The sequence below is a fragment of the Astatotilapia calliptera genome, chromosome 12, assembly GCF_900246225.1.
Source record: "Astatotilapia calliptera chromosome 12, fAstCal1.2, whole genome shotgun sequence".
NCBI classification, from domain to species: Eukaryota; Metazoa; Chordata; class Actinopteri; order Cichliformes; family Cichlidae; genus Astatotilapia; species Astatotilapia calliptera.
Genome location: NC_039313.1, coordinates 19,992,301 through 20,013,762, shown reverse-complemented (window position 1 = coordinate 20,013,762; position 21,462 = coordinate 19,992,301). Strand labels below are relative to the sequence as shown.

Genomic DNA, 21,462 nt, shown 5'->3' with positions numbered 1-21,462 from the left:
AGGGAAGAAGCATGTTTATGAATGAACAAACTGCTTCTCTGCCCGAGTTCATTGTGGTGTCTGTTTGGCATGGGGATGGATAAGAAGTCCTGCACTTTAAAACTGCTGTGTGTGGTTTTTTTATGCATTTAGTTGTCACAGTTGCAAACATTAGGGAAAAAAACTAAACTTAATAAACTTGTGAAAAAACAAAGGTAGAAATGTTTGGGGGGAAATTCAGAGTTTGTAATCTGTTTGCAGGATCCACAATGTTTTACAGCTGTTTGGTGTGACAGCTGATTGACAGCGTGTGATTTTGATGTTGTTGTTGTTTTTTGTTTTTTAAAGCAGTGGTTTCTGTTATCTCCGCGGCCTCAGAAATGGGTATCCGGCTTATTGATGGTGGGGAATGCCAGCGGGCATTAGAACAGCAAGCGGCCATCTGCCAGCCTAGCGAACTAGCAACCCCACCAGCTGCAGTCGCAAAACGCCCTACAAAGCAGGACATGCATGCAGCTTCTGACGTCTGCGGCCACACTGCGCTACAAAGCCCAGAAAAACCAGGAGCGGAAACAATGAGAATCAAGCTTATAGACGCCGCATAGGTCCACCGCTGGCAAGTTTTTTTTGAGGGAAGAGGCTGCTGTTAAGTGCACATCAGTTCATTTCGGATGGCCGGTTTGCGCGAATATTTTTCCACAGTGAAAAAATCTACATAAAAAGACTCATGCAGGGGCACTTTAATACCCCGACATGGCGACGGCAAGAAAAGGGAGAGAGCTTTTTACTATTTTGGAAACTAGCGCGGACACAGAAAGTACAGCGGCGTGCGACAGCCAAGACTCTCCGCTTAACCTTTCGGCCGATGTGAAGTGGTTTGAGATTCCGTACAGAAAGCCAGACTCGGACGAGGAAGACGAACTGCGGGAGGAAGAGGAAGAGGAGGACGGCGGCGGCGGCGAGGGGGAGAATGGATTCACGAGCACAGCAGCAGCCGCGGCGGCGGAGACTGCAGACGCGGCCAGCTTCATCGCAGGAGGAGGCTGCAACATAATTTTAGTCACAGGCAGCAATGGGCTCAAGCACGACGAGGAGGAGTATGCAGAGGACTGCTATTATTCTACCTCCACTAACTGCTCTGACACCACCTCGAACGATTCGGATATTGATTTCTCCGATTTGGAGGAGGAGGAGGAGCGCAGGAGTTTTTTCAGCTTTGAAGATGATTTGGATGAAGACTGCACTTCTCCCGACTTCTGGGGCGAGCCTGACCAGGTAATTTCAATCGAGCCCTTCTCCGCTGTCAGTGGCCCTCAGCACTCGCTGGGGGACGATGCTGACACCCGTGACTATTTCCGGATACTCTTCCCAGATTCTCTTTTTGAACACATGGTAGAACAAACAAACAATTACGCCCTCTATCGGCAAAGGAGGAGCGGAAAATCAGACCCCCACTGGCACCCAACTGATGTTAGGGAGATGAAAGCTTATGTGGGGCTGAATATTCTTATGGGCATCAATCAGCTTCCAGACACCGGCATGTACTGGGCCAGTGATATTTTCATCGGCAATGCGGGCTTTAAAAAGACAATGACGGCGAGGCGCTTTGAGAAACTCACCCAGTATCTCCAGCTGTGCGACCGTGAGTCAGAGCCCGTGCGTGGGGAGCGTGGATATGATGGCCTCTTCAAAATCAGGCCTCTCCTTGATGTGGTGGAGAACACCATGTGGGACGCGTACGTGCCCAATCGTTGTTTGACCATAGACAAGTGTGCCATTGTCACCAAGGGACGTTTCTCCCCCACCCAGTACATGTCCTCCAAGCCCCTCAGGAAGGGGCTGACAGTGTGGATGCTGTGTGACTCTCGCTCAGGCTACTGTCATCGAGCCAAGATCTACGTAGGCCGGCCCAGTGAAGACGAGGCAGCAGCCTGCCTCGGTTACAGAGTGGTAACCTCTTTAGTGCGCGGCCTGGAGGGTCAGTACCACCATCTCTTCATGGACAGCTTCTTCACCTCTGTGCCCCTCCTCCAGAGGCTGCTGAGAGACGGACAGTATGCCTGTGGGCCCACTCAGCCCGGGCGCAAAGGTTACCCAGAGGTCCTCCGCCCACGAAACGTCGGAAAGCTGTCCCAGGGCGAGTTCTACCAATGCCAGCGTGGCAACCTGGTTGCTACTGTGACAAGGGACGCCAAGGTGGTCAGCTGCCTGTCCACCAACTCCGCTCCAGGAATTGTGGGCATCAGTCCAGGCCGGCAGCAGCACGAGGCAGACAGAGATGGTGAGAATGACAGCATAGACAGCTCAGGTTTGTCTTTTGGCGTGCCCCGACCTCTGCCCTTGCTCTTGTACCAGGAGAACATGAGGGGCGTGGACCTGTGTGACCAGCTGAGGGAGTGCTACCAGGTTGGCAGGCCGTGCAAGAAGTGGTGGCGCTACTTCCTGTGGTTCTATGTCAACCTGTGCATCGTCAATGCATACATCATCCTGAGGGAGAGCCGGGGGGGCGCGCCACCAGCGGGCTTCAACGGCAAGCAGTTCACCCAACGTCACTTCCGTGTTCGCCTGGCACAGCAGCTGATTGGAGACTACCAAGGGGCGAGGGGCATGGAGCGGGCAGCACGCAAGAGACACGCAGATTCACCCATAGAGTATGGACATCGCCTAGAGCGCATGTCGGAGCGCTCGCGCCGCTGCAGGAACTGCACCAACAAGGGACTGCGACATGAAAGCGTGTTCGGCTGCAAGATATGCAATGTCCACCTATGCAGGGGAGGGTGCTTCTCTGAGTTTCATAAATAGAAATGAACTGTTTTTGTTTTGTTTTTATATCCTTTGTGTAATCAAACAACTTGTGTCAAGGGATTTTTTTAGAACAGTAAAAACTATTTGTAATTCCAAAGGTTACCACTACAAGTGCACAATATAGTCACACTTTATGTAGAGCTAGTTTTAGTTTTAGGAGTATTATTGCACGTATAATAGAGAAAAATAATAAGAGAAACTGTAGATTATTTGAATTAGTATAGAATGTTTTGGCAACTTGCCTTCTGTAACACTGACAGAATTGCCTTGTGTCACTTTTTTATACATTTAAAATATGTTAAGGATTTTATATTATAAAAAAAAAGAAGAAGAAGAAGAAATCAAACTTTTCTGCACTTACAGAAAGAAAGATCAGAAAATGTTTACAGTGGGAAGTTTATCTTTCTCCTTTTCCAAAATAAAAACTTCATTTTAATGCACTTAACAAACGCAGTTCTTTGTTCCCGTGGCCCTGAAAGCATTATTCATATTCTAAGGAGAAACAATGAAATGTGAGCTTTAATGAACATGCGCTCCTTTAAAAACAGGTTCAGCTTTGGTTGCCCCCTCTTCCTTCACTCATGAAAATCTGTGTGTGTCTCTGGCCGTTCAAGGGGACGCAGCTTGGAGCAATTAGAGAGTAGAAAAAGCCCCTCAGTAGTCTCCAGCCAATGGACCCAGTGATGCCATTTCTTTCTCCAACCACACTAGAGACACAGAGCCATCTGTGGCCCTATTACACTCAGTCCAAACCCAAAGAGTGGTACTTGTCACTGACACGAATGGAAAATGGAAGAAAGGCAGCAGAGACGCACATTTCTACAGAAGCTTTGCTGATGGATCGATTAGAGTTTGAATCGTGTAAAGCAGCTTGTGCACAATTAGTGAAATGAGTGTGCGCAGAATCAAATCTGCTCCCGAAGAAGCGGGACCGGTTAGATTGAGAAATATTCAGATTTAATATGTATTTACGTAAGATTTTCTGCACACTTTGCTGTCTGCTGGCAAGCTAAAAGCCTGTACGTAGGCAGAAATAGGCCGCTTGAGCAGGTCAGACTCCCCGTCTCCCGTGTCTCTCCTTCTGAAGTCTCTCTCCTTCCTTTCTCTCTCTCTCTCTCCCTCTCCCTCTCCCTCTCCCCAGGCGCTGCTGTGCCATCCTACACATTCATGCACCCTCCCTTCCTCTTCACTCCTCTCTCTCTCTCTCTCTCTCTCTCTCTCTCTCTCTCTCTCGCACTCCCTCAGCCGTTCCCCAGCTGGGAGAGGGTTAGTCAACTGGACGCCCATCCCGCTGATCTGCGGGAGCCCCATGGGGAGTTGCCATGGCAACCGTGGCCGATGAAGACAGGGAGTCGCCGGCAGGCTCACATGGTTGTCATGGTACTCACTCTGGCTACGGAGGTGGGAGGTGCCACAGGCCACACCTCCCTCTACCCTGTCTCCAAAACCCAGGAAAGGCTGCGGCGTGTGTTGAGTGTCTGCCTGTGTGTGTGTGTGTGTGTGTGTGTGTGTGTGTGTGTGTGTGTGTGTGTGTGTGTGTGTGTGTGTGTGTGTGTGTGTGTGTGGAGAGAGCTGGCTGGCTGACAAGCCTGCACTGTACATGGAGCCAGACTGGTTACCAGGCAGGCTCTGCTACAGAGCAGCCAAGACCATGAGTGCAGCCAAAAAACTGAACCAAACTGCTGCCCTGTAGAGACGCCTTCATGCAGGTGTTCCCGGAATTAGAGGAATCTGTCACACACTCATTCCCAACCATACTGACAGCTTGTATGCTGGTATACTGAAGAACATGGCCTACACTGTCGCTGCTTTTTGCAGATATCTCCATGCAGGCGGGGGAGGCAGAATTAGCTTGATTTGTCTGTGTTTGACCACACTCCAGATTTCTATTGTATTCAACCGTAAACCATTTAGATCCTGTAATTTCCTCCTTCTTTCCAGCTTGCATTGACATACGTCAACCGCTGCCAGTCTTCCTGTGCCCACATAGTCATTGTACTGTCAAAGTATCACAGTTACTTACAATAATTGATATACTAAAAGCCATTTGTGACATATATCATTTTATGTTTCCACTCAAATGTTAATAGTCTTCCTAACACACTCAAGTCACACACGCTGACAAGTCAGCTGCAACAGATGTGGGTTGAAATATGATTTTTAATTTTCCAATTACATAAATAGCAGTGCGGTGGGCAGGCAGGCCAGAACATTAGAATCAGTGCAGGTCACGCTCATGTTTTTGTATTATTAATGCTGAGATCTTTTCTGTCATTTTTTTCCCTCTGTTTTGTGGGCTGACTGTGAAATCGTGAAGCCCTGTTTGTGCTGAGTCAGAACCAGACACTGCTCTCTCTCTCCCACTACCTCTCTTTCTCTCCCTGTGGGTAGGTGGGTGTGCTGTATGTGGTCCCGCAATAGTCAAATGTTTCTAGGATGAATCTCAACCATAAAATGCTCAGCTCTCAACATGTTGTTCCTTCCTAGGCAAGGAAAGATGTCTGAGTCTCTGTCAGGAACATGGGCCTGGTTTCACTTAAGAACCGCTGGTTGGGTAACACATGTTCTGTTAGAATCATGAATGTGCCTTTGTTAAATACTTTCCTCTGTTGCAAAACGAGTCCACGAACAACGACGAGCTTGAGAAAGCCCTACCATCTGATTCTCAGCTCCTTCTGAGTCACTGTGTCTCGCCGCCGCTGCGCTGTGTAAATGTTCTACACAAGACGGAGGGAGATTTTGAGATAAGGAATTATGTAATTATGCAGTTTCTCATATATAAGTTTGTTTTAAAGAACTAGTTTAGACCAGATCAAAATTCTGATTATTTCATACAACTACGTCAGGAAGAATCTTACTCTACTGTACAAGAACTGTGGTTAGGTACTTAACCTACAATGTGTGTCCATTTAATGGTACTTTGTACTTCACAATTATGCACAGAGATATGTGAAGTTTGTTCTTTTTGATTGGATGGGTGTAGAGGTCTGTTGCCTATTTAACAAAGACTGTATGTTGATAATACAACAGATGATTAGTATTTAAAGCAGCAGTTACCAAATTTTTTTGAATTGTGACTCTTTTTAAAATCAAGATCTGACTGAGGTGCAGAATTTAACAGAAGTATTGCATTAACTGTCCAGGAATTACAGGCTTTTTTGTTTTGTTTTGGGGGGTTTGCATCGTTTTCCATTTTCAGAGGCTCAAAGGTTATTGAACAATTGCCTGACATTTGGATTTATGGCCAGTTAGTGCTTTAAGTTAAATTAAACTGCCATAGTAAATTTGATAATTTTCAATATGAGGTCTAAGAAATGTCAATGAAAGTAAAGGTGGCCATTATTAGGCTGAAAATAAACCCATCAGAGTGACAACAAAAACTTTAGGAGGGGACAAATCCACAGAAAACACCTAAGTGGATGATCACAGATTTTTTTTCATTGGCCCTTTCCTTGTGTTTTGTGTGCTACAGCATCATTGTACTGGTGTTTTCTTAAGTTCGAGTGCATTTGACCTTTCAGGGCTGCTGTAAAAAAAAACACAAAGAAACCCTTCACAACATCTATCAAAATGCAGAGCACTCTAAAGTATCTAGGCGTACCATTGCCAGAGTCTACAATCAAGAGACACCTTAATGAATGTAAATTCAGAGGGTTTACAGCATAAAACTCACCACTAGTTATACTCAATAACAGAAAGGCTAGATTAGACAAAAAACATCTAAAAGAACCTAAAACAGATTAAATAGAAATGATCTTCTACCAGAATGATGGGAAGAGGAAAGGAGCTCAGCTCGTGACTTAAAGCATACCACATCATGCTTCAAACACGGTGGAGGCGTGGGAATGTGTAGCTGCCAATGCCAGCTAGCGTTTACTGATGATATGACTGCTGATGAAAGTAGCAGGGCTATACTCTCGTTACCCAGAGCATATGCAAAAGCAACCCAGGAGCTTATCGAGGCAAAGAAATGGGATATCCTTCAAAGGTCAAGTCAGTCACCTGATCCCAACCCAATAAAGCAGCTTTTCATTTATTGAAGACAAAACTGAAAGCAGAGAGATTCACAGACAAGCAGCAGCTGCCAGCGTCTGCAGTAAAGGCCTAACAGTGGATGTCAAGGTTGTCACTGACTGCACAGGATTTAAAACAAGTATTAAAAATAATCCTTTTAATTATTTATTATTATTAAATATTATCTCAGTCTGTCCAGTTACTAAAAAAACGAGGGCTTTGTGAAAACCCCTGAATTACAGTCTGCACTTCAGTCAGATCTTGATTGTTCGATTTAAAATCCCCCGTGATGGTGTACAGAGGTATATTTAATAAACATCCCGCTTTGTTCATAAACTTATGGACCTAACTGCCTGATTCGGAAAATTAAAAATCAAACAATGTGGAGCTGTGTGTAGTGAAAGACACATTTCCCTCTAAATTTATCTTACTATAAATAAATAAAAATCTTTTTCTACTCTCTAATGTGGCCCACATCTCCACCTAGTGGACACTTGGGAAGTTGCCCACTTGAGGTAGTTCAAACATCCACTTATTTAAACTCGTGTTTTTATTTTCAGTCCTGATATTCATTTCAAAGAACATGCAAGCCACTTCCTGGTGATCTAACACATCCTTCTAACTAGGAAGCTTTCTAAACCAGATGGACCTCTTTTTCGTCTTTTTCTCATGTGGTTTTGGTGAACCCAGCAGGATGACCAGAGGGAGTTTGATTACAGGCTCTCTTGACAGAGGGACATCAAGGGTAACCTGTACAAATAAAATAAAGATACTTTGATTACTTACATTCTTTTTAAGTTGTGTCTGATTTTGCCTTTAATCAAAATCTACTTCTTCTGTAGACTAGATTGTATAATGCACTCTGTGTCTCCACCACAGGACCAGTGTTTACTGAAAGCACTGGCTTAAATCTGTTTGAGCGGATGGCATGGAACAGGTTGGACTGCAATGTGACGCTTTATGTGGTCTCATCAGTGTGTGGACAAGCCATGAGGAAATCTCCCCTTTCCTCCCTCTCACACTTCCTGTCCCCAGTATGCAGCCACTGTGCAGTGCTGTTACCGCTGTGCAAATGTATCCCAAAAAACCTCAGATCTCATTTGACTTATTGTCTCAGTGTTACACTGTTTCATCTTAAAATACGGTATTATTCTGTAATGTAACCTGGTGTAAGGCCATATCATTATACTGTCTTTAAACACAGTCTGTACCTTGAGTCTGTACTCCAGCTTCATCATGCAGCAGTTGAAGAAGGTAGGAGGGAGCTGCGGAGGGATACAAAGAACTTTGGTGGTGGTCTGACTGGTTTCAGCCGGAACAGGCTCTCCTGTCCCAAACAGGATGTCATTTGTGTGCACTTTCCTCTTTGACTCAGCAACAAAGGTCTGCTTCTCACACAGGTAGAATTTGGGTATTACTGCATGTGCTGAATCATTGAGCACTTCCACAGAGACTCCCACTGCCTCACCTGTGTATGTTTAGAAAAAAAACCCCACATTATTTATGTCTCAGTTAACAAAATTTAGGAAAATATATTCTGTGAGACATCGGTTTACCTTGCTTTAATCCCATTTTTTCTGAGGTAACATTCATAGTCACCTTTCCAGAGCCATAAAATGAAATCCTAGTTGCGTGTTGTTGCTCCTAGTATAATAATAATAATAAAAAAGGCAATGAAATAAGTCATGACACATTTAGGAGAGCTGAAGTTGAGCTCAGTCCAAAAAGAAAAAAGTTTGTTTTTTTTTGTCTTTTACCTGAAGTCCAATGATAATCATTTCTGATTTGGAGGCAAAGGGGAACTCAGACTTGGTCCAAAAAGGAAACTCCGTCTTGGTTTTGTGTACAAGCCAAATCGACTGAGTAAGCTGTGCCCGCAAACTGTATGTGATCCTGCCCCATTTCCCTTCATAAGATGAAGGCATGTCTCTGAAAGAACCCAGAGGGAAATGATTTCATTCAAACATATGGAAAGAAAGTGTTTACATAATATAGATTTATTATTAGAGATCATGTTAGAGGGGAACACATACACATCTGGAATTACAAAGTTGAATGAATACACATTCCTCCCAGGGCTGATGGTTACCGAACCTTATAAAAAGAAACACTTTATGTTACCTGTATGTTCGTCAGTATTTATAACAGCAATTATATATCTCTCAGCTCAGAAACTTTACTGGGACAATACTAACCATCTCCCTTTTTATCTTGAAGAATAATGTGTTCAAAATAAAAGTATTTCTTCTTGTTGCTGTGGGCCACAATATCCTCTCCTTCTTTTTCATGCCAAGTTACCTTAGCCTTCCCTTTGGCTTTGACCGAAAAACACTGCACTTTGATTTCCTTGCTGATCACCACTATCACATTTCCAGAGAGGATGTCCCCAGGGGAGAAGGTGCCTTGTTCGTTCACCTTGTTGAATTCCACAAAGAGATGCTTGACGGTCATTAGAAGGATATATCAAACCGTCTTCTTATGGAGTGAAAGTGAGAGAATCCTCATTTGGTTGAAATTAAATCCCAACAATTTACTGCAAGCAGGTTTGACTTGATCCGCTGGGATGGAGTCTTTCCTTGACGAATAAGGATGCCAGTAAGGCAGGCGTATTCAGTGGAGCAGTGGACCTTCTTCAGAAGCTGTATCTGCGTCACACAGTATCATGTGATCAAGCCTGCAGGTGTTGCTTTCACAAAGGTAACTCTAGCCTCTACCTGTGTCACTGGTGATGGTATCGTATTGTATTACTTAATGATCAAGCTAAGTGATGAAAAATTGGTGTAGAAAATTCAAACAACAGATTTCTGAGGGCAACATGATGTCACTTTTGTGTTGATTTTTATCAAATGACTGTTTTTTTAATGTTCTAATATGACGTTAAAGGTGAAAGATTTTTAATGTGTTTGAATACTGAGTCACAATAAAATTAATTTAACCTTATTCTAACCATAAAAGGTACATAAGATGGAAACTTTGTTTTGAATTAAGTGTTAGAGAGTGAAAGTCTGAAAACAGAGACCAATCCAACTTGTTCAGTGTGTCATACTGCATTTGATATACAGTGTTTAAGCAATAAAACTTAAAAAATTAATAATTAAAGGTTTTAGCACAACTTTGTGTGACTCAGTTTAGTTAAAAAGTGCTGAAATACACTGAATCATTCACCTGACAGCCAAAGTGCAGAACTGAAATTCACACAGAAGAACTTGAAAACTACCTCAACATCTGAATTACTATTGAATGCTCATATTCTTTAAATCACAGGAAGACTTGGAATATCTATCTTAAATGTCTAAACTCAAGAATCTCAAATGAAAAAACGGAATATTTTCAGTTTGTAGTTTTACAGTTTACAGTAAGTGTTATTATGGCTTGGTTCGGCATAAGTCTGCATGAAATTAGTATAAGTCAACATAATGTCCTGTGAGCTTGGTGTGTGTGTGTGTGTGTGTGTGTGTGTGTGTGTGTGTGTGTGTGTGTGTGTGTGTGTGTGTGTGTGTGTGTGTGTGTGTGTGTGTGTGTGAGAAAGAGCCAAACTGGCATCAAATGACCAGGTAAAAGAGTTTTAAATCTTTAAGTGTTTTGTGGGTTTTATTTTAATACTAACTGCATTTTAGTGGGGAGATAATCTACACAGACTAAACACAGAGACAGTAGATTACATTAGATCAGTTGAAATGTGGAAGAATTCTCCACAGACAGGTAAATGGTTTCACTTCTAATCATACATAATTTTCCAAGACTGTAACTCTGGTCAAAATACTTTTTGAACCATGAGGGTCCCAAGGACTCTCTCAAATAATGGGGTCTTTCCTGCTGTTGAAACAAGCTCCTCACTGGAAATACAATATATCATTATGGGTCTGTTAGAAGGTACACTTTGATCCACACAGTTCAAAAAGTTAACATCTCAATGCCATCATCATCGAGAGTGGTAGTGGGGTATACGTCGCATGTGCTCCGTAGGGAGGTGGAAGATCTCCACACTGGGGTGGTGTTTGCTGGGGTGTAGTTCCCCAGGCTGGATTTTCTGGGTTCCTAAAAGTGTCAAATCCAATGCCAGCAGAAGGATGTGGTTGTTTCACAACCGCAGGCATGATAACTATAGGAAGTTTGAGCTTTGGATCAATGGAACATTTGATTTTCATTTGGACCTGTGAAAACAAAATAACACACAAACAGTATTGTTTAGCTTTGTTTGTTTGTTTCAATGAATGTAGATGTTGATTCGCATGATTAGGAAGTATTTATATCAGCAGGCCTTTGTTGTTGCCCTGTTTTGTCACTAGAGGGCTCCCGTGCTTTAATCCAAGTTTCTCACTCTTTGTCTTTTTCCCTATTAGTGTTTGCACTTGCCTCTTAATGAGTGCTTTTCTTCCTTTATATGGAAGTACTTTAGTTCCTCTGAGTACTTAGATCCTTTGTTGTATTTCCTTTTGTGAACGTTAAAAAGAAGAAAAGCAGTTTTCCAAAAAAATGATTTGTTACAGTTACCTGTGACAGAAAAGAGGTGCCACTAACCAACTAGCAGCCCAAATAAAACAACCAAAATAAAACAAAGACAAGCCATCCAAGCTTCCTACCATTAGTTATATTACTTAAGCAGTACTCAAGTACACAAACAAAAGGACAGCTCTACAAGTTGTTTACCTTCAGCATGTACTCCAGGTTGATGATGTGGCTGTTCAAGATGGAGGGGGGTAGGTCTCCAGGGATGGTGATCACCTTGGTCACAGTTTTTCTGCCAGAAGATGCTTCAACAGCCTCAGCATTATCCCTAAGGATGTCGTGTGTGTAAACTGTCCTGTGGCCCTGGGCAAAGAAACTGTGTTTCTGATACAGTTTGAATTTGGGCTTCACTGTGCGACTCGAGTTGTTGTTGATTTCAACTGTGACCACGAGAGCTTCGCCTGTAAAGTACAGAAAGTTATCCTGTATAAATCACTGCCAAGCACAGAAAGACATTTCCTTACATCTACATAATATCTAACTTCCTTTCAATAATCAAAGGATCAGTTCCACAGAAACACCCCTCACTGAATCATGCACACTGGTTTCCTGTTTACAAGCACTTTAAGTAGCTGAGAGCTGGGATGAAATAAAGCAGTATTTTTAAATGATGGGAAGTATCATTTAAAAATACTGCTTTATCTGAAGAGTGAAAGCGCATGACTCAACCAAACTTATAGTCACTTTCCAAAAAATAAAAATAAGGGAGAGGGCAGAAACTGAATACTGAAAGGCAGTAAGCCAAGTAAAGATAATTACCTTGCATGTATCCCATCTGAGTGGTATGAACATCTACTGAAACCTTTCCAGAGCCCAAAACAGATTTATCCTTATGAGTATACTGAGGTTCCTAAAAAGCAGACCCCCACATTATAAATGTGCTTTAAGGTAATGATCTCGTCTGCCTGAACACTATCAGTTATGAAATTAAATGATTGCTTTTTTTTTTAGGATTAATGATTTCTTACCAGAAGTCCAGGAATGCCCATGTCTGCCTTGGACACAAAAGTGAAGTGAGCCTTGGTTTTTCTTGTAATTGATTGTGTCAGCTCTGCTTTCACCTTATGAACAATTTTTCCATGGGCTCTTTTATAGGTTGATGGCAGTATTCTGTAAAATACAATACAAAAACATTCAAATGACCCACAAAGAAGCAGAATGGGAATCTAAACCTCTGATTAAGACAAGAAGAGGTACCCATCAGGAATCCTGAACGAAAAAGGATACACGTGTCTTCCTTTTCCAATGACTTCAGTGCCTGGAAAAGAAGTAGGTGCTGTTTTGAACAGTCTGTTAAACAAGGAACAGTGTATCACGTGTCAGCAACTGTGTTAATTCAATACATCACCATCGTGTCTTGATTCTCTCAAGATATCTTGTTTGATGTCATAATATGTCTCAGTAGCCCAGTAATCGCGGTAATCATTCTCTCCGTAATTCTCAGTCCAGCGTACCTTCGCTCTCCCTTGTCCTCTAAAAATCAGCGATTGGATTTTGGTTTCACCAGACACCTCCACAATAATTCTTCCATTAATCATATCTCCATTCGTGAAGGTGTTTTTGCTGTTGATGGCATCGTATTCGATTGAGAATCTTGTAATGGTCATTTTCAGATGGCAAAAAGTGGGATAAAAAAATTCTGTTGCAAAAACCAAGAGAAAACTCAGGCCAGTTGTGCCCAGCACAGCCACTCTCTGCCGGTTATATCTGCTTTCAAGTATACAAATAATGTGAAACCAGTTTTTCTTGTATCATACACCCTCTCAAAGCAGTGCCACTAAAAGATTTTCAGCTATGGAAACTTAACGGGGTTTAACATGAGATTACATTATGAATGATTTGAGACACACTCTCTGGATAACCAGCATGGTCTCTTCACAACCACATATTGGGGCAGCGAAAAATACCACCTTGTTTCTCTTTATTTATTTTTTATTGTAGGTGTGACTGCCACATGCTGGCTGCATCACATGATATATTTCACCACACCTACAGTAAATTTTCCACTTGATGCAGATTACATGCCATGATGTTAAAACTCTTTGAAATCCTAAGCAGAAGTGATGAGAAGTAACCTTAACAATAGACCCCGTTTTTCAGAGAGATGACAAAAGGGCCTTTTGGGGGGGGGAGCATGCTGCTGTTCTCACGGCCCCTGATTCCCAAGGCTTGGGAGATAAGTTTCCACATATTTTGATAGCAAAAATTTGGGGGAAGTTCCCCAAAAAGGATTAACAAATTCTTGTCTGGACGACATTACTATTAAATAAAACAGTAAAAGTATCACTAACAACACTATAATATTCACAGTACACTGAAAAAAATATGTTGTTGGATTTACTTAATTCAATGGTGGACATTTGTTGCACACAGATGTTTTGCTTTGGCAGCAACTTAAACAATTGAGTTAAATTAACACAATTTATTCATGTTCAATAAACCTGTGCAATTTGTGTTGATAAAATGTGACTTAAACATGTTTTGATGAAGTAATTTGAGCTCTTGGAATATTTTAATCCTTCACAATTTTTTCACTTTATCCCAACACCATTCAATAACTTTTACCCAATACTACTTGGTCACTTAAATACTACATGTTATCTTCAAATTACATTTTGCTATTATATTCTAGTATCAAATACACAATTTTCAAATGGAGGCCTTATAACAGATTGTATTGTTCTCTTCCAAGATGGTTGCTGGCATCCACCAGTAACCTTTAAAAACAAAATGTCTAATTTCACTGCATTGACAGTAGGTAAAGAATTAAACTGACATTACTCCTCCACTGAATCTATATAAATCAACAGTTAAATAATGTCAGTTCTTCCGTGTTCTCTGGAATCAATCACAGCAAAGAAATTAGACTGTTTCTTTTGAAAAATGTTACAGGACAATACAAAACATTCTATTTAAGGCCTCTGACGTCAAGATTCAGTTAAACAACAATTATAACTAAACAATTTGAGGAAATGTTAGTTTCCATTAACATTAAATTAGGTTACTGAATTGGCAAACACCTTCCTATTAACATTACCCATTTTACCCCAATAACTAAAGAAATTAGCACTTGCAGGTCAAAAACTTTATTCAAGAGATGCAAAAATAACATTGATACAGTGACTGTCAAAAATTACAGCACTGATCATACTGTGACATCTTGGTTCAAAACAGCATACTTAGAAATATTCAACGTTCTTTACTTCAACTGAATGAAACTGAAAATACCATTTCACACGACCCATATGGGATATTTAGACTGTATAACTGTTCACGCTACATCTCTTCACTAGTAAAAGAAAGAAAAAATACAAACAGAAATTGAAAAATGCTGCCAAACAGACAAACAGAGAACTTGTACAGAGCAAAAGGAAAAACAAACAACAACAACAAAAACAGCTCGTCCTCATGGCAGTTGCAGAGTATATAAAAATGAACCCTGCGATCTGCTCCTGGAATTGAGCTTCAAAAATGCAGCAGAACAAGTGTGAGATTTAAATGTCCTCTCACCTAGAGCTGATCACCTTGCATGCATAACAGTGAGCTTTCCTTGCAGGAGCAGTTTTGTCTTAGTTGTGAGCTTTTCTTGAGAGCTGAGTTGCATCCAACTCCATTACCACCCATTGAATCACCTCAAAAGTGTAGCAGAGCTGTGATGGGTAACTCATATTGAAGGAATAAAAAAGGTCCAAACAGCATGGCTACTGCAAAGGTCACGTTATCCAGATCTTGAAGAACTACTATACCCTCGATGATGATGCCAACATCAGAAAAGTCATTGCCTGGCGCATCTCTGGAGACAGATGTTCATTGTGGTTTTCTCAATCTGTGCAGTGGCCTCAGTCAAGTCCTGGTTAAACACAAAACATTTTTTTAAGATTCCCTTTTAAACTCATCTCTTTTGAATCTACCAGTTCTAATGTTAGAGTAATTTAAACCAATGCAAGCAACATAGTAAATAGCTATAGCCAAAGAGTGGCCTGCCATGCTGCCATTCATGGTCTAACAGAGTTTCTAAGAGAGAGTGAAAAACATAATAATTTCAAATGCTTTACATTAGTTTTTGTTAGAAAGACACCGGCCCATCAGAAATCCAGGTTATGTCACTCAGAAGATGTTAGAATTTAGACTTTCAGCCCCACAATTTGGTTAGCTGTTGGTCAGTTGGTCTTTTTTTTTTTTTTTTTCAAACAAAAGCTAATGTAAATATTGGGGGGATTTTTCTTTGTTCACTAGAATGACAAATTTAAAGTTTTTTCACACTGATGTGACCCCTAATACAGGGGTAGGGGTGGGGCCTCAAGGGCCGGCGGCTGAGTTCACTACTAGGCCTCATGTGAACTTCAAATTATTAAAGAGGACTACTGGTCCTAACCAGTCCAATGAGGATCAAGTGGATAACTAAATGCATTTTTAAATGTTGCAAAGCCACAATCTACTCATAAAACACTCACCATGAACTCCTGCACCAAGATGTTGCAATTGTCTTTCACACAGATGCGGAGCACTTTGATGAGACTCCCTTTGAGCATTAATGTCATCCTAAAGTATTATAACAAAGAAAACAGAGATTTGTGAACTTTTCAGTAGCACAGAAGAAAATGATCCCAGACAAAAACTTGACTTTTTAAACCAGTCAACATGCAACACCAGCATCTACAAAGCAATATCAAAAATTCCTGTTTGACATCAACTTTATGGATATATAGTTTCCAGAACATATATTTTTAAAAAAAGATAATTTTTTCTCAGTGGGCCAGTAAATGCATGACAAAAAAGAATGGCATCCTTTCAGTGGAATCAGTACTCACAGGTAATAGTTGACTGTTTCAATGGATGCAGCATAAAAATCTTTTACTGACCTAATGCACTTTGTAGTTAAAGAATTTTAAAGTTCTTACTGTCATCATGGCAGCTACATCCTTTAGCTTTGTGCACTGTTCCCCCGATCACTTTGCAAACACTTTCAGCAGACTGTCAGAGAGAAACTCAGCTCCGTCAGAAACCTTGACTGTAAAGGCATGGTTGGGATGCACTGGAATGCTGCATTTTATCTGAAATAATATTTTGAAATTTTGAAATAACAGCAGGCACTGTGCTTGGTTAATCAGCAATGTTTTGTTGAATAAAAACTGTGTTTCCAGATCTTATGGGATTAAAAAAATCCAAAGATGTTTGTTTCTGATTTGCAACCCAAGAACCCACAAGTTACAACCTCATTTCAGTTCAAGTGTGCATTAATGTGAGTCCAGTAATCACCTTTCTGACAATACATACAGGTATAAGTTAAACCTATGGCAGATTTTGGATTTCTCAGTTGTTTTAATAGGGTGGTCTATTTGTGTATGCATGCACCTAATAATTATACAAAACCTATTATAATTAAGTTACAGAAACCTTAAGCGAAAATAGAATATACTTTCTTACCATAACACCTTGAACCCACAATCCATCAGCTGACTCCTGGTGAAATGCAGAATAGATGTGGTCTCTCAATGTGCATCAACAAAAACAAAAACAAAAGGACAGCAGGTGAGGGCAGGAGGGGTAGGGATGTAAGCTAGCATAATGCCGCTAATGATATTAGCTAAAGCTGTTCAATGTCCAAAATCTCACTAACACCACGGTGCAGTAAATACACAATGTAACTGAAGAGTCAGTTGGCAAATCTATTCACACAGAAAACCAAATTATGTTATGAGTGCCTCATAATTAGGTTTAATGTGATATTACGGCTCTTGTGCCAAAGACAAATTCAAATGAAAAAGCGCCAATTCTTTGACAACAGATAAAACAGCAAATAAGCTAACGGCTCTTTTTTAGCATGTTACATGGCGACACTCTAGACGTTTAACTACATTTGGCTGAAATATGGTAAATATTAATTCAAAAAATCAAGACATACCAAAAACGTAGAGTTGGCTGCTCGACTTGACTGAGATGGATGCCTTTTTTGAACCACGATCCAAAGCCCGCGAGATGAAATCACGCGTGGTTTCACGAGATTTAACGTTGCTATCTTATTGACTTACTTCACCTGAACATGATATGAACAATTTAATACACCCTTTCTGCATATCATGTAGTTTTTACACTATATAGTTACATTTATCTTTAAAACATGAGGTAATTGTGTTAAATACATGCAAGATGCTTACATGAATCCAAGAGATGGCCAGTCCCTTTTTTTCAGTGTAGGTTTAGAAATAATATTATATGAACGGTATCAACTTTTCCTGGGGAAACACGTTCTAAGTAAGTTAGTGTTAATAAGTGTTAATGACCCCTCTTACCAGATTAATTTTGTCTTAATAGTCAAAATTAATCTGGAAACACTGGCAAAACCTAAAACATACCAGGAAAAAAATGTTGCGGTCAATATTTTGATGGCCCCATGAACTGAAAGCAATTAACTCAAAGTAAAAGATGTCTAGTTATGTCAGCTTCATGTTTTGTGGTATATCTTGAAAAATTACTAAAATCCAAAGACCACCCCAAAGACGTTTATTTCGTTAAAAAAGTTTATTATCATACAGAGCTTTATTTCAAAGATACCAAAAAAACAAAACAAAAAAGTGCATTATATGTCACCTGCAGGCTTGATATTGTAATGCTGTTAACCAGTGAATGAAAAATATTTTACTCTTTACTTTTCAGAAAGGGATCCTGGGATCGGAGAGCACGGGATGGAACATAAAGGTGCAAAAGATCAGAGAGGTATGAAGGTGGCAATCCATTTAAAGCTTTGTAGGTGAGCAGCAGGACCTTAAAATCTGCTCAAACCTGACAAGATAGCCAATGAAGGGATTTCAGTACAGCGTAATGCACTCAAATGTTCCAGTTTTAGTTCAAATGCGAGGTGCTGTATTTTGCACCATCTGTAAACCTCTAAAACTTTTCTTTGGTAGCCCAGAAAAGAGATCGTTACAATGATCAATACGTGAAGACACAAATGCATGGAGAAGAACCTCTGCAGTCTTGCTTGATAAAACTTGTCTGATTTTGGCTATGTTCCTTAAATAATAAAAGGTGGTCTTTGTTGTCTCTCTTACATGAGACTCAAAGGAGAGCACTGTGTCAAACCACACGCCCAAGTTTTTTACCTTCAATTTTCAAGATTAAATTTTGGGACATGTATTGAAATTTTTGTGGTCCAGTGACCATCAACTCTATCTTATCAGTATTAAGAAGCAGGAAGTTATCCGATTACCAGCCCCTAATTGCAGATAGACACGATTCTAATTTAGACATGTCAGCACAATTTCCAATGGTTAAAGGAACATAAAGGTGCAGGTTGTCAGCGTAACAATGAAAAGTTACATTAAAAGAACGTAAAAGAACACCAAGAGGCAGCAGATACAGGGAAAACAGCAATGGGCCAAGTACAGAGCCCTGAGGGACCCCATGCCCCACTGCACAGGTCTCGGAGAGATCATTTTTAAAACTAACAGTCTGAGATCTCCCAGACAGATAAGATCTCAGCCATGATAAAACATTTCCTGTAACTCCAATAAAATGTTCAAGCCTATCCGATAAAATACAGTGATCCACAGTGTCAAATGCAGCACTTAGATCTAGTAGTACTAAAACTGAAGTGCGATCACTGTCTGCATTTACCAACAGACTGTTTGCCACTTTGATTAAAGCTGTTTCTGTGGAGTGATTTGGTCTAAAAGCAGACTGAAATGGTTCAAACAGATTGTTTGTTGAAAGATGATCAGTGAGCTGCTTAAAAACAACTTTTTCAAAGACCTTAGACAAAAAAGAAAAATGTGAGATGGGTCTATAGTTTGCAACTAAGTCAACATCCAGTCCAGGCTTTTTCAAGATTGGCACTACCACAGCAGATTTAAAACATTCAGGGAAGACTCCGGTCATCAATGAAGTATTTAAAAGAAACAGAATGTAGGGTCCTAATACTGACCACAGTTCCATTATAAGTACTGTTATACATTTTCTGCTTTCTGGAACACGTAGACACTTAAGATATGAAGTGTTTAATTAAAAAAAAACAACAACAAAAAGAAACAATCAAGAGTGGATACTCCTATATGAGGCAGTTAAACACACACTATAGGGATTTGGTATAGTCTATAGCCACAGAAGTGCTTGGTGAACACTAGAGTGGCTCTTAATGACCACAGTATGCTTCTCGGTGTTTTCACACCATTTCCTGGCAAAGCATCTGGTCAGACCTGTTGCTAGGATTTATTCTCAAAATCTGGCAATGGAGGGTACATTGCATATGCTCCATAAGGAGGAGGGGGATCTGACGGTTGGGGAGCTGCTATTGGTTGTTGTGGCTCAAAACCCCACACTGGAGGGTTTGGGTTCGGGTTCGGGTTGAATCCAAAGGGGGTAGCAGCAGCAGCGGGATAGTGTGGTGGCACTGCAGGATAGGCCTGGAAGGCTGGCAGGATGGCTACAGGAAATGTAATCTCTGCAGAAAAAACACTTTTGCAAACAAATGAACAAAGCGTGACAATTGTGTTCAAACGCTTTCAGCAGCTTTACACAAAAGTCTTTCACTGTGTAAAATAAAGAACCGACAGAGAGCTTTAAATATCGCTCTGCTGCGATAACAAAGTAAAATGAAATTCATTTTCTTTCGAGGAACAGAGCATTCCTTCTTGGACCATTTTAGGTTAGCACAGCATAGATCTGGGCTGTTAGCTGATCTGGTGACTGATCTCCAGTGTGACAATGGGTATTAAGTTACTGACTGGAAACAGTCTTGACTATAGGCAATACAATCCAGTCATATTGTATTGTGTGAAAGCAATGTGACGCAGTATAATTACTAAGGGAATATTTTTGAGGGCAACATAGAACTACTTTAGGCACCTTTTTTATCAAATCAAGATTTTTAATGGACATATTGGTGAAAGCTTTTTTAGTATTTAGACACAATTAAAAGTCAAAAATCTACTTTAAGCAACTCTTTCAAATAACAAAAAACAGCAAACATCCCTTAACTTTCATCTGACCATAAGAAGGGAATAGCATCCGACCGTTGCTTTGGATTAAGTGCTATAACGACTGTAAGTGTTACAGTATAGCTGCCTGGCAGACAGGATGTGATGAGTGTAGAAATAATAACCAAAATAAAACAGGAAGAGAGGCACAGCTAAACAGGGAAGCAAGATTATATTAATCCGGCAGAGCTTCAACAGCATTCCGAGGGAGACTGGGGATGCAGTGGCTTGCAAAAGTATTCGGCCCCCTTGAACTTTCCCACATTTTGTCACATTACAGCCACAAACATGAATCTATTTTTTTGGAATTCCACATGAAAGACCAATACAAAGTGGTGTACACGTGAGAAGTGGAACGAAAATCATACATGATTCCAAACATTTTTTACAAATAAATAACTGAAAAGTGGGGTGTGCGTAATTATTCAGCCCCTTTGCTCTGAGTGCAGTCAGTTGCCCATAGACATTGCCTGATGAGTGCTAATGACTAAATAGAGTGCACCTGTGTGTAATCTAATGCCAGTACAAATACAGCTGCTCTGTGACGGCTTCAGAGGTTGTCTAAGAGAATATTGGGAGCAACAACACCATGAAGTCCAAAGAACACACCAGACAGGTCAGGGATAAAGTTATTGAGAAACTGAAAGCAGGCTTAGGCTACAAAAAGATTTCCCAAGCCTTGAACATCCCACGGAGCATTGTTCAAGCGATCATTCAGAAATGATCGCTTGAACGAAAATCATACACATGGCACAACTGTAAACCTACCAAGACAAGGCCGTCCACCTAAACTAACAGGCCGAACAAGGACAGCGCTGATCAGAAATGCAGCCAAGAGGCCCATGGTGACTCTGGACGAGCTGCAGAGATCTACAGCTCAGGTGGGGGAATCTGACCATAGGACAACTATTAGTTGTGCACTGAGTGGCAAGAAGAAAGTGGGAAAGTGTGGGAAAGTTCAAGGGGGGGCGAATACTTTTGCAAGCCACTGTATTAAGTCCAAATGGACCATGTTCAGCACTTCCATTGCCGAAGCCGCTGCACTGAGCTGCAGCCGCAAGGTAGTTGGTGCCTGTCATGGTGGTAATCCGCGAACCAAATGGAGGACACCAGAGGTAAGCGGTGCCACCAAGCTGAAGAAGGAGTCCTACCGGGCTTGGTTAGCCTGTGTGACTCCGGA

General features: G+C 41.1%; 2 protein-coding genes and 1 pseudogene across 2 annotated transcripts; 1 reads left to right on the top strand and 2 right to left on the bottom strand.

Moving 5' to 3' along the window:
- The first annotated feature begins 732 nt into the window (after nucleotides 1-732).
- Nucleotides 733-2,781, top strand: LOC113033330 (piggyBac transposable element-derived protein 4-like). The gene has a single exon (XM_026187025.1). It carries the CDS (start codon nucleotides 733-735, stop codon nucleotides 2,779-2,781), a length of 2,049 nt encoding a protein of 682 aa, XP_026042810.1.
- Nucleotides 2,782-7,416: 4,635 nt separating this feature from the next.
- Nucleotides 7,417-9,249, bottom strand: LOC113033329 (arrestin domain-containing protein 3-like). The gene is made up of 6 exons (XM_026187024.1): nucleotides 8,994-9,249; nucleotides 8,832-8,892; nucleotides 8,556-8,727; nucleotides 8,355-8,442; nucleotides 8,010-8,266; nucleotides 7,417-7,548 (listed from the first exon to the last, which is right to left on the bottom strand). Exons 1-6 carry the CDS (start codon nucleotides 9,247-9,249, stop codon nucleotides 7,417-7,419), a joined length of 966 nt encoding a protein of 321 aa, XP_026042809.1.
- A 1,127-nt stretch (nucleotides 9,250-10,376) lies between these two features.
- LOC113034262 (arrestin domain-containing protein 3-like) lies at nucleotides 10,377-12,914 on the bottom strand (annotated as a pseudogene).
- Nucleotides 12,915-21,462: the final 8,548 nt, after the last annotated feature.

Excerpts from the sequence above, each read along its gene's own strand:
- LOC113033329 (XM_026187024.1), bottom strand. The coding sequence starts at position 9,249 with ATGACCGTCAAGCATCTCTTTGTGGAATTCAACAAGGTGAACGAACAA. Across the intron at positions 8,443-8,555 it reads TGATTATCATTGGACTTCAG|GAGCAACAACACGCAACTAG; the intron begins GTAAAAGACAAA and ends TTATTATACTAG. Across the intron at positions 7,549-8,009 it reads AGCTGGAGTACAGACTCAAG|GTTACCCTTGATGTCCCTCT; the intron begins GTACAGACTGTG and ends TTATTTGTACAG.
- LOC113033330 (XM_026187025.1), top strand. The coding sequence starts at position 733 with ATGGCGACGGCAAGAAAAGGGAGAGAGCTTTTTACTATTTTGGAAACT.